The sequence below is a fragment of the Choloepus didactylus genome, chromosome 8 (assembly GCF_015220235.1).
Source record: "Choloepus didactylus isolate mChoDid1 chromosome 8, mChoDid1.pri, whole genome shotgun sequence".
NCBI lineage: Eukaryota > Metazoa > Chordata > Mammalia > Pilosa > Megalonychidae > Choloepus > Choloepus didactylus.
In genome coordinates, this window is record NC_051314.1 from 32,948,985 (window position 1) to 32,961,950 (window position 12,966).

At 35.5% G+C, this 12,966-nt stretch overlaps 1 protein-coding gene across 10 annotated transcripts in view; it reads right to left on the reverse strand.

The window, feature by feature from the left end:
• Window positions 1-12,966, reverse strand: part of CFAP54 (cilia and flagella associated protein 54) — a 429,497-nt gene that overhangs the window by 340,045 nt on the left and 76,486 nt on the right. For all 10 annotated transcript variants that reach the window (XM_037846937.1, XM_037846939.1, XM_037846934.1 and 7 more), the window contains exons 15-17: window positions 11,877-11,944; window positions 5,732-5,860; window positions 5,246-5,372 (exon numbers count right to left, since the gene is read on the reverse strand). In XM_037846937.1, coding sequence (XP_037702865.1) covers window positions 5,246-5,372; window positions 5,732-5,860; window positions 11,877-11,944 — 324 coding nt within the window. The remainder of the gene's footprint in view (window positions 1-5,245; window positions 5,373-5,731; window positions 5,861-11,876; window positions 11,945-12,966) is intronic.

Below are 12,966 nucleotides of genomic sequence, written 5' to 3' on the forward strand. Positions count from 1 at the left end.
AGTCTTGGGTAGAAAAAGCATAAGGTTGGTGTAGAACATTTTGTTGTACAGAAACCAAAAAACTGCTCAAAGTATAATAGGGACATGTCAAAAGAATATAGGGACCAGTCTGAAGGCCATCCACTGGCAAAATTTGTGACTTGGAGCATCAAAAATAACAGTGATAGTAAGTGAATTTAAAAGATTGAATTAAAAAAGGAACCAAATCCATAATGTTACTCAGAAAATCAAAAGGGTAGAGTAGGTACAGCCCTTCTTTACAAAAGAATGTCAGCAAATAAATGTAACAGGACTAATTCGACTAGAAAATCATAGCATACAATGATGGTAATAACTGATTCAGGAAAGATTACCAAGGGACGTTAAAACCACTGGGTGAGAGGCCACTGAAGAACCGGATATTCATTCCATCCCAAAGTACCACTCAACATTACAAAAGGGAGAAAGTGTCTTTACAATGGAGAGATCCTGCAGTTACCACTTCAACAAAGTGAGAACATTTTGCCTCATCAATGATAGGACAAAGTGACAACATGTGCAGTATAAAATGATATAATGGGATATACATAACATGAGAAATCATGAGGAAGCTACCAGAAAAATCCAGATTCTCTGAACATGTCTTCAAAATTATCAGTCATGGAAGACAAAAAAGTTGGGGGAACTGTTCCAGATTAAAGAACAATATGACAGCCAAATGTAAAGAGTGATCCTTGATTGGGTCCTAGATCATTTTAAAGAAAGGCCATTTTTCCCCAAAAATGTTATTTTGAGAACAATTATGACAATTTGAAAATTGGCTGTATAATAAACAACATTATTGTATCAATGTTACATTTCTTAAGAGTAATAATGGCATAATGGTTATGTAGGAGAATGCCCTTGTTACTAGGAGATAAATATTAAAATATCTAAGGATAAAATATTGTGATGTCTGCAACTTACTTTTCAATATATATATGATATATGCATATATATATTTATACGTATATACATACATACATATATGTCATCTGTAAATATATGTATGTACCTGCATGTGTAAAGAGATCGTAAATGTGGCAAAATATTATAATTAGTGGATTTATATGAGGGGTAGTTGGTGTTCATTATACTATTCTTTCAACTTTTTTGTAGGTTTGAAATTTTTCAAAACAAAATGTTGGAAGGAGCAGTTTAAGTCTTTTAGCACTCTATTTTTCAAGGAGAAAAATTCAACTTTTAATTATCTTTTTACACTGTATTTGATAAACACAAAAAATATATATTTAACATATATATGTTATAAAGTACATTAATATTACTAACACATGTAAAACACCACCCAACCCAAAAACTAGAACATTACCAGTAACTCACATCTACCTACAGGTTCCTGTCTCTTATGCCATCCCCCTGTCACCGCCACAAAGGAAGCACTATCCTAAATTCTGTATTATCATTTTTTGTAATTTTAAATAGAGAGGGTGTAATTAAAATCTGGAAACATAGGTGAATATACATAATGTCATCAAGGAAACCTTCAATATATATTTACAGATTTTATAGACTACCTGCCATTTACCATGCCAGACAACTATAATGTGTGTCCTGGTGATTTGCGATGTAAGGTTCTATACATGTCTGTTAAAATTCTCTATAACTCGCTCTCCTTTCTTTGTTTCTCTGTCAGTAGTATCTGAAGTAGGGCAGGTCTTTTATTAGCAAAATCTCCCAGCATTTGTTTGTGAAAAATTTAAGCTCTCCCTCAAATTTGAAGGAGAGTTTTGCTGGATAAAGTATTCTTGGTTGGAACTTTTTCTCTCTCAGAATTTTAAATATGTCATGCCACTGCCTTCTCGCCTCCATGGTGGCCGCTGAGTAGTCACCACTTAGTCTTATGTTGTTTCCTTTGTATGTGGTGAATTGCTTTTCTCTTGCTGCTTTCAGAACTTGCTTCTTCTCTTCAGTATTTGACAGTCTGATCAGAATATGTCTTGGAGTGGGTTTGTTTGAATTTATTCTATTTGGAGTTTGCTGGGCATTTATGCTTTGTGTATTTATATTGTGTAGAAGGTTTGGGAAGTTTTCCCCAACAATTTCTTTGAATATTCTTTCTAGACCTTCACCCTTCTCTTCCCCTTCTGGGACACCAATGAGTCTTAAATTTGGACGTTTTATTTTATCTATCATATCCCTGAGATCCATTTCAATTTTTTCAATTTTTCTCCCCATTCTTTCTTTTGTTCTTTCATTTTCTGTTCTGTGGTCCTCGAGGAGGCTGAGTTGTTGTTCAGCTTCCTCTAATCTTGTATTATGGGTATCCAGAGTCTTTTTAATTTGGCCTACAGTTTCTTTAATTTCCATAAGATCTTCTATTTTTTTATTTACTCTTGCAATATTTTCTTTATGCTCTTCTAGGGTCTTCTTTATGTCTTTTATATTCTGTGCCATGCTCTTCTTCAAGTCTTTTATATCCTGTGCCATGCTCTCATTGCCTGTCTGTAGTTCTTTGATTAATTCTGCCAGGAACTGTGTGTCTTCAGATCTTTTGATTTGAGTGTCTGGGTTCAGGTTCTCCATGTCGTCTGGTTTTATCATATGCTTTAAGATTTTCTGTTGTTTTTGGCCTCTTGGCATTTGCTTTACTTGATCTTTAATTTGTCAGAATTGCAGCTTGGTGACATACATTTTCTCTAACTAACCAGCAGATGGCGTCCGTGAGTCACTTATTCCCCTCAAGTCAGTTCTCCCCAACTTTGTGGTGTGTGGGGATCTGATTCTTTTGGGGTCCAATTGGTGCACTTAATTTGGGTGTGTTGTCGGTGCTGTCTGCCCTCCATGAGGGGCATGTGCCTGAGCGGTTAGGGAGGAAGGGCAGGTTAATCCTCCCACGTGTTCCCAGAGATTTAAGGCTGTTCTCTGCCACTGACACAAAAGTCCTTGGTATTGGCGTAGGTTCCCTGGGATTTCCAAGCAGTCCCCCCCCCCCGCTGTGCTTTTCCAGGACCTCTGTTGAGGCGGGAAGGGCCGTGCCACATCACAAGTGAGCGCTGGCCTCCAGGGAAGCCCTGGGCTGCCGGGCTGTGTAGGGGCGTTCCCAGCCCGCTTCAAAGATGGTTGAATGGGAAGCGTTAACTTCCCCCTTTCCACACAGCTCCGCTCTCCCAGCTCCGGGACAATCAGCTGTGGGTGAATTCAAGGCCACTGCCCATGGCCGATATTGTGTCGTGTGAGCGGTGCTGCGGGAAAGACTCCCTGTCAGGCTGGGTTTCTTGGCTCAGCTCTGTGCTGTGTGTTCGGCCCCAGGCAGGAGTAGCCCCGCCCGCTGGGGAGATGGCTGCAAGTCGTGCGTCTCCCCTTTGCTCCCCTGGACCCGAGACAATCAGCAGTGGGTGTGGGAAGGGGTATCCTCCACCCCAGACACCGAGGAGTTAGTCCAGACCGCTCCCATCTTATCTGCAGCTGTTCCCAGGCTTCTTTTTTTTAAAAAAAAAAACGCCAACCCACTGTTTCCCCACACTGCAGCATGGCCGAGGGACTCAGCTGACACACTCACTCGTTTCAGAATGCAGACTCCTGATTTCACCAAACGCATGTTCCCTGTGGCTTTAGCAGAACTTGTCTGGCTGGTGCTACTCTGGAAGTGGTGTTCTGGGTCCTTTCTGGTTTTTTATCTAGTGTTTTCCACGGAGGTGTTTTTTCCTCTGTCTCACCTAGTCGCCATCTTAGGTTCCTCTCTACTTGGATTTTTATTATAATTGCATTGAAGCTTTATATCAATTTGAAGAAAACTGTCTTATCCATAATTAAATGGATTTTCCAACTGCTTGTTGCTGGTGTATAGAAATACTATTATATAGTATAGTATATACTATTATATTGAATGTTATATATTATAAAATATATACATATACCTAGTAGAGTCTTTTGCATTTCATAGGTGGACAACCATATGGCTGGAAATCATACAGTTTTCTTTTCAATCCTTATCTTTCAATTATTTTTCTCATCTTCCTGCATTGGCTACAATCTCCAGTACAGTTTTTTTTTTTTTCCCCATCTTCTTGCATTGATCAGAGTCACTAGTACAATGTGCTTACATTGCACACTTTTAAGTTAACTACTGATTAAATGTATTCAGTACTATATATGATGTGACAACCAAATGCTTTAGGTGGGGATCAGAGGTCATCTTAGGCTGGAACACTTAGTTCTATTCCATAATTATCAGTAATTTAAAATGGGTAAGTGGTAATTACATGAATATTAGCTATATAATCATGCAAAGAGTAGCTCAACTTTGTCAAAATTTAGTCTAACACAGAAGAGTTTTTAGACCTAATGAGGTTAAACCTTATTTTGAAACTCAGATATATGTGTTATTTGTATATACACTAGTATCACTGTTAGCATCTTTTTAAAAATGTTTTGACCTAATTACTGATAATGAGTCAATAACAAACTACAACTTAGATTGTAGTTGTATCTGTCCTCTGACACTGCCATTAGAGACAGAGATGTCTTTCTAAATTTTTTCGATGGCCTGCAGGGTGAAGTACAAACTCCTTAGTGCTTTCAGATCTAAGTGTGATCTGGGCTCTAGGCTTACCTCCAGCCATTAGAGAATTCCAGCAGTTTCTAACTTGCACCATGCAATTGTCTGCTTCCAACTTCCTAAAGCCTATTCCCTCTAGCAAAAATGACTGCCTCCTTTCCTCCCTTCTTCATAAAAATAACTTTCACTAGCTTTCTGATCAACCATCACTTCCTCCAATAAGCCATCTTGACTTTCTTACCTGATGCAGATGCCCCTCTTCTGTGTGCACATAACAAACACTCTGAGAACCCCTCAATAACATTTATTAATTGCCACTATTACAGTTGATTTACTTCCCTAGAAGCTCAAAAGCAGAGTCTATGCCTTATTTGTATTAAGTCTAATATGGCACCTTGATCCTTGTAGGCACTAAATAAATGTTTGCTCAATTGAATTAACAAAATACCAATAATTTACTATAATGCAAACAAAAATAATTAACTTTTTTAGAAGTCTACTAACTGATTTCCTTTGCAAATAGGAAAGGAATAATGTAAGGTATCTATAGAGATTAATCAGAGAAGTTAAGAAAAATGTTAAAAAAAAAAAAAAATTATCTGGAAAACACCCAGTCAACAAGAACACAATTTATAAATTAAACTGATTCTACACTTAAAGTTGCTTAACACTGATTCAAAACAACATATTTGCTTGGATGACTACTACCTTTCAATTGGTCAAGAAGCACAACAGCTATTCGGTGCTGGGCTTGAATTAGTTCGAGATGCAAATCCATCATGAAACTATTTGTTGTGACTGGTTTGTAAGTATCTCCACCCAAATCTTGGATGTACTTTGGTCCACAGAGTTTAAGTGAAAATAAAAAAGAAATATAGTTATCAAAACACTCTAAAAATAGCTATCCTATTATCCCTCAAGTTATCTTACTCTTTAAACATTAAATTCTTCACTTCTTGACCTTTTGCAATATGGCTACACACTAATAAATGTTTTTAGAAGTCATCAATGGATTCTTAATTGACAAATTCAAAGGCTCCTCACTCTCTTTGGTTTCTTAAGGGAAGAGGAGAATATATTTCTGACCTATGAAAGGGGAGCCTACACAAATCATATTTTACCTACTTGTGAGGCCAGCCCTCCTCCTAGTTTAAAAAAAAAATGCAATCTAATGAAAATTTTTTCCATTCTTACCTTGGTATAGCAGTGGTCAATTACCGATGATCCATTTGGCAAAGTAACTAACATGCAATTCACATTTATTCCACCAATTACTTTGTCAAGAAGTTCATAAGCAAAATATAACTGTTCCTCAGGTTTTTTCTAAAATAATTTTACAAACAAAAAATGAAAAAGAAAACTTAATGGAAAAATCACATGCAAAATTTCCAACCACCTTTTAACAATACCAGCATTTTCCAAATATACGTTAAACTTTTCATATACATGTACACAATATCCACTTACGGGTTTCAAAATACTGATTGTACAGAACGTACAAGTAAACCTTAAAAACAGCTCATATAATTTGTCATTTTCACACACAGTAATTAAGTCAAAAGCAACAGAAATTTAAATAGCTTATCCAACATCAACAATGTTGTATATCTTATGTGTATTTGTCTTTGATTAAATGTGGAGTACTATGAATAAATATGAAAAATACATGTTCCATCATTTTTCCAAATATAAGTTAAAATTTTCATATACATGTACACAATATCCATTTATGGTTTTCAAAATACTGATTGTACAAAACGTACAAGTAAACTTTAAAAACAGAGCTTATTTTCACACACTTAATTTTGAAAAGAAACACAGGTTGATTTTTTTTAATCTGGAATCTCAGAGCTGGAACTTTAGACTTAAAGGCCATCAAATTCAAAGGTCTGCAATGTGATTTTCAAAAAACAAAAACCCTTTTAATATAATTACTTACCCAGATGGATAAATATAGAGAATACTGTAAAGAATAGCCAGTTTTTCTCAAAGTTTCAAATTTTCCATATTATCTCCAGTACATTTTAGGAAATAAAACACACACGTGTATTCATGTAAGTGAAATCGCTTGTGTAACTGACACATCATTCTTCTTCTCTGCCCCCAGAAGTAGCCACTATCATGAATTTAGTGCTTACCATTCCTTTGCATATTCTAAAACTTTTACTACATGTGTATGTGTCCATTAACAATATGTACTATTGCTTTGCATATTTTTAATTCTCTCATAAAATTCTGCATCCTGCTTTATGCACTCAGCCATATGTTGCTGAAACTTACTCTTGCTTTTGTATACAACTCAATGTGTCAGTCAGTGTTTGGTCATGAACACAGAATTACTCTAGGTATTCCAAGCAGGAAGGGATTGAATGCAGAGAAGAGACAAACATCACCATTATAAAGCATGGGGGAGTAAAGATCAAGGAAGCTGCCAACAACAATTTTCCTGCATGCAATTCTCAAGAGTCTGCTCAGAAGCCTCTGGGAACTTAAGAATCTCTAGAGGACTGCTGACAACAATCTCAAATACCTCCTGAACTGAAGCAGGTAAATTGCAAGAGTTTGAAATTGACGTCTGCCATTCACTACCGGAGAATAAGAACTGTCTCTTCCTTTCTGCATTAAAAATTAATGAAATGCTCATCAGTGGAGGACTAACCTAGAACCATAAGGAAACGAGATGCTGGGAAATGAAGTGCCACGTTTCCTGCTTATAATGCAGAGTAGACTATAGAAGGGGATGACTTGATGCCACGGTGACAATCCAGGCCACTATAGTTAATTTATTTTCAAGGCTACATGGAAAAGGCATTACATGTAGGAATGTCACAATTTATTTATCCATTCTTCTGTTGATGGACATTTACATTGCTATTACTAAAGATGCTGCAATACATTGTACTTACATGTCAATAAAGATAAGGTTGATGCTTCCTTTACAACCCATATATGTTTTATTCCCTTTTCTTTTTGATTCAGCTGTCTAAGACCGCCACAACACATTGAACATAAGGATGACAGATACCCTTATGTTGCTGCATCAGTATAAAGGGACTGCTTCTAATCTTTTACCATAAGTATAATAACGGTTGAAGGTCCTTGGATAATAAAAACCCTTTATTAGATACAGAAGTTCTCTTCTATTCCTAATTTGCTAAGAGTTATTTTTAAAAAGGGTAGTTGTTGAATTTTGTCATGTGCTTTTTTTGCATTTCTTTATCTAATGAGATAAGCATATTTTTTTCCTTTAATCTGCTAAGGTGAGGTATTGTATTATAGATTTTCAAACGTTAAATCATCCTTGTATTCCTGTAATATATTCAATTTGTTCATCATACAAATTCATATGAATATTATACATATATGCATATAAACATATTCTCCATATATATTTACATATATATATTCTCTATTCAAGAATCATAGGCTCAGGATCCCTTTGTATGTTAATTTATCAGCTTGAAGGTTCTCAAGCCACCCAAGTAAGTGTAAATTCAAATAACCAACCAGCTTGAGGACTGGCCTAAAGTCATAAATCATTAGGAGAGAATTTCTCCCATCCACCCCATTTCTGGGTACCCAAATTGAGATATCTCCTTATATTAATAGGCAGATTTTTTCTAATCTACCTTTTCCTTAGATATAGTCATTTGTAGGTTTTAACTTTATGTGGGAAGTCTCAGTTCCAAACCCCCACCTTTCATGTGCCCTAGCCCCATCTCTTGTCCCTCAACGGCAGTTAAAAAATCCAAGCTTCTTTGCAACTCAGTCCATCAACTCCAGCCCTGCCAGCGGCTGCAGCATCTGCTCACAAACTTACCATCCTAGTTTCCAATTCTCCTTTCTGTTTTGGCCCTTGGGATTTACTTTACTTTCTGTTGGGCTCTGTAATGCACTTGAGAATGTCAGTTCAATTCTTTCCAAAATTTCTAGGTGTTTTATAGCAGGAGGACTTTTCAGTGATTAGCTGGCCATATTGCCAGAAAAAAAGAAGTGTCTAAGGATATCATTTTAACATCAAAACGTTTCAAAGACCCTACACATATCTATATCCTTTTATTATCATCCTTATCATCATCATGTTTTGTTCATCATCATCACAGCTAATATTTAATTAAATCTTGCCAGGTACTGCCCTATGCTTTACATAGATTAATCCTTCAATTGTCATCCCCCCATGTGGTAGATACTCATTGATTATCATAATTTTATAATCCAGTGCTCGAAAAATAGTTGCTATGTATTCAGTGAAACTTTTAAATAAGTTTTTTATGTAATCACAATAGCACCTCATATATTTTTTTAAATAGTATGCATATTTGCAAGACATATAATTTATCCCATCCACAGACTATGCTAAGTGAACATATGGATTTGTGTTTCTCCTTACAACAATAAATTCTAACTCCCTCTTTTCACTTCACTTCATTCCATATTGGTCTGAGAACCCCATGTGGAGGTTAAGTGCTATACATGAAGCATAAGAGAAAAACTTAGTAGCTACCATGTACCAAGTACTGGTTTCCATAGTTTTACCAATATAGCTCATATAATCTGTATAAAAACCCAATGAAATAGTTACTACATTGTTCTAATCTTACATATGGAAACACAAACTCAAATAAATGAAATAATTCCCTCAAAAATCACATAAATAGTCAATATCAAAGCCAGGATTCAATTCCAGGTCTTCCAACACCAACTTCTGTGCACTTAGACCACACCAATGAATCATCATTAGTACATCTACCATACATTCCAGCACAGCTGGGCAAGACGTGCACCGTACAACTTTAGGGTGCCATTCACACTATATCGTACCATTTATTTTGACACTCTCCCAAGGCAGTAAAGGCATCTGGGGGAAAGGGTGCGCTTTTCTAGGTTAAATAATAGTAACAATACTTCATAAATAGTCTTCAGTTTCTGGGTTGTGGAAAAATAGCCACCTTCTAAGAAAGCCAGTTCATCTAATCGCTAGAAACTTTCTATCTCATGCTAAAATCTAGCCCTTTGTAATCTCCACTAAGAATCCTATTTCTGCCTCAGAGAGTAAGTGCTAGCCTGCTAAACTAGTGGTTCTCAAACTGTAATGCCCTTAAGAACCACCTGGAGAACTTTTAAGAGGCATATTCCTGGAAAGATGAACTTTTAAGAATCCCACCCCTGAAGTTATGATTTGATATGTCTGGAGTTGGAAATAGGAAGCTGCATATTTAAAAAGCACCCTTAGTGATCCCTGGAAAATCATTTGCAAACTTATATTGTATCTCCCTAATCTCTTACACAGATAAAACATTCTCTGCTCTCAGTTTAAGGTTTCTCCACTCTAATGATCCAGAAAAACACAATACAGCATAAATAACTCAAAATTGCATCCCCTGAAACCTATAACTAGAAAGTGGACATTCATTTGAAAAAGTAAATTCAGAATGACTCCCCAGTCCTCCAATACATTCATAATGATAGTTGATTGGTACACGGTTTCTTAGGACTGTATCTATTACACCAAGAGTGCCAAAGGTATAAATAAAATTACACTTTTTAAAAATTAGTACATGCTCTTATATTTCAAAGGGTTGCCACATGTAAAGGTGAAAGAGGAGAAAATGGCATAGTATTAAAAGCCAATAAAAGTGGTTTATATCTATGCCATAAAAAAATATTTTTAAACCAATATCCTGAAGACACTTTTTTTAAACAAGAGGCAACATAGCACATAAAAGAAGCAACTCTTTTTTTAAACAAGAGGCAACATAAAAGCTTGGACTTTGAAGGCAATAAATGTAAGTTCATATCCCTGCTCCATCATTTATTGTGCAACCTTGATCAAATTGGGGGTACTGGTGAAAATGAAAGCTCTATGCCTATGTAAATCAACAGGTGATTCTCAGAAACACAATCTTGAGAGGAAAAAAAGCAAACTGCAGAAGAATAAATACAGGATGACACCAATTAAAAAAAAACAGGCAAAACAATACACTCTACTGCTTAAGAATACACACTTACGTCATAAAAGTTTGTTAAATACCTGGAATTTATCATCACCACATTTAGGTCAACAGTTACTCCTAAAGATGACGTGGGAGAAGAAGAGTTAATGGGGAAAGTAGGTTTCAACTATACTGGTAATGTTTTGTTTCTTAAGTTAGCAGATGTGAAAATAAGTCCTCATTATAATTTTATGTCAAATCAATTTTTAAAGAAAATATAGTAAACATGATGATTAACATTTAGCAACAAGGAAAGTACTGATGAAATAATGTTAAGAAAAAAAATCAGAACGTTACTGTTAAAAATACAAAAGGGACTAGAAGAGATTATAGAAGAATTATAACATTTTGGTTGGTATAGTGAAATTACAGATTTTTTTCTTCATTTTTTATGCTTTGAAACATCCCCTAATGTTCATTTACTTTTGCAATTTAAATTTACAATTTATAAATTAAATTAGGCAGACTAAAATATAATTCACTGGACTCCTCTCTAGAAAAATATTTTTTAACTGTAGTCCATGGAATACTTCATAGGGACTCAAAAGGGGTTCATTCTCAAATAACGGAATATATGGTATTCTGTCTCTTCTTGGAGAATCACAGTGTGCATAAAGTAATGCCTCTCAGAAGTCTCACCACATAGAAACCTATACGGTTTGACACAGTCATTCAAGATTATTTGACCATGGCATACTTTTCTGAAGCATAGAATTAGAATAACATAGGACAGAGTTTGGAAAATCCTGTTCTAGAGCTTGACTATAAATAAATGAATGTTGATTATATACATGAGGCAGTTCCCTAGACTCCCATTCAGTTCTATAGAACAAGGCAATTCACGAAATAAGGAAATAGAGTATCATAAAAAAAAGCATAATCAAAGAGAGGAGGAATATATATTTATCTTCCCACTGCTCTCTTAAACTAAATTAAAAGCTAAACTAAACTAAAAGCTCACTGAGAAAGTACCATGTGTCAGACTCTGTTTTAAAAGTGTGTTTTATACAAGCAATAGCTCATTTAATCTGTCAAAGGTTTGTGCTGCATAGAACATCACTGCTCTACAAGTCTATGAATCATTCCACCCAAATATATCAATCATAATATAACTACAAACCCTTTTAATATATTCTGTCTAGTTTGTTTAAACGGTGATTGTTTTTTATTTTCCTGGAATAAAAGCAAAGGTACAAAACTATGCCTAATGTATACAGAAACCATAAATTCTTAAAATTTAAATATTCAAAATTATTTCCACAATTAACCATTATACATTTACAAATATATTAGTTAAAAATAAAAATAAATGTTTTAAATATATTTTCTAAAATATTTTGTAATACCTTTAATATTGGAAGGCCATCTTTTGGAGTGACAATATAGTCACTGCTCTCTTTTCTTAAAAGTATGTCTGTCAAGACAAAAATCAACAAAAAAGAGGGGAGAGAAATAAGGAAGGAAGGAAGAATGGGAAATAGGAGGAAGGGAAGGAGGGAAGAAGAAAAAGAGAAAAAGGAGAAAGAGAAGGAGATACAGGCAGGAGAGAGGAAGAAAGAAGGGGAAAGAAGGATGGATAAGAGAAAAAGAAAGGACAAAAGGGAAAAATGGAAATTAGCAGTGAATCATAATTATTAAAAAGTTATGCTAAATTTGTTATCCTTTTAGTTACTTGTGTTCTTAGAAATGACTAACACTTTAGAAGTTGACTGAATTCAAAATTATTTCACAAAATATTTAGGAAATATAATGTCTATCACATACTAAAAAATAATCAGAGTAATTAAATAGTTGATGAAGTAAGTTGTCCATTGAGAAGTTCAAGATAATAAGTGCAGAAGGAATGAAAGAAGTTAGGGAATCACCTATTTTTTAACCCCTAATAAAATGAATTTAAGCAATGATTGTCAGTGGACACTAAAATCCTTAGGTAAAAGATTGATAATGACCTTTATAAGGCTGAGTGTAGCTGATATTTTTGGTGCCCTGCCTTTATCCCCTTGGCACTCATGTTTCCCATTCCCATTCATGGCTTTTTACCGTAAGTACTTGTGACTCTCTGTCGGATGGTGTTCCCTAGCCAAAGCGCATGCTCAACCTGCCTGCAGGGTAGGACTGAAATGCCGGCGTTCATGTCCCCTTCTCCCATCAGCAGCCCTCAATAAATGACAGGTGACAGCTGTATGAATATAACTTCCCTGCCCTCTGAGACATTCTATACAATCTCCCAGGGGTCTTCATTGGAATAAGCCCTGTACCCACAACTGTAACCTGCTCAATAATGTACTGTATCTTGTATTGGTTTCCCTTCCTTTCATGTTTCACTTCCCCATTCCCTCACTGTACTTCTTTAGATAAAATCCTAAAGAAACTACTTTGCTCAGATTCTTGTCTCCGAGTCTGCTTCTGGGGAAACCAACCAGGAAGAAGGGTCAA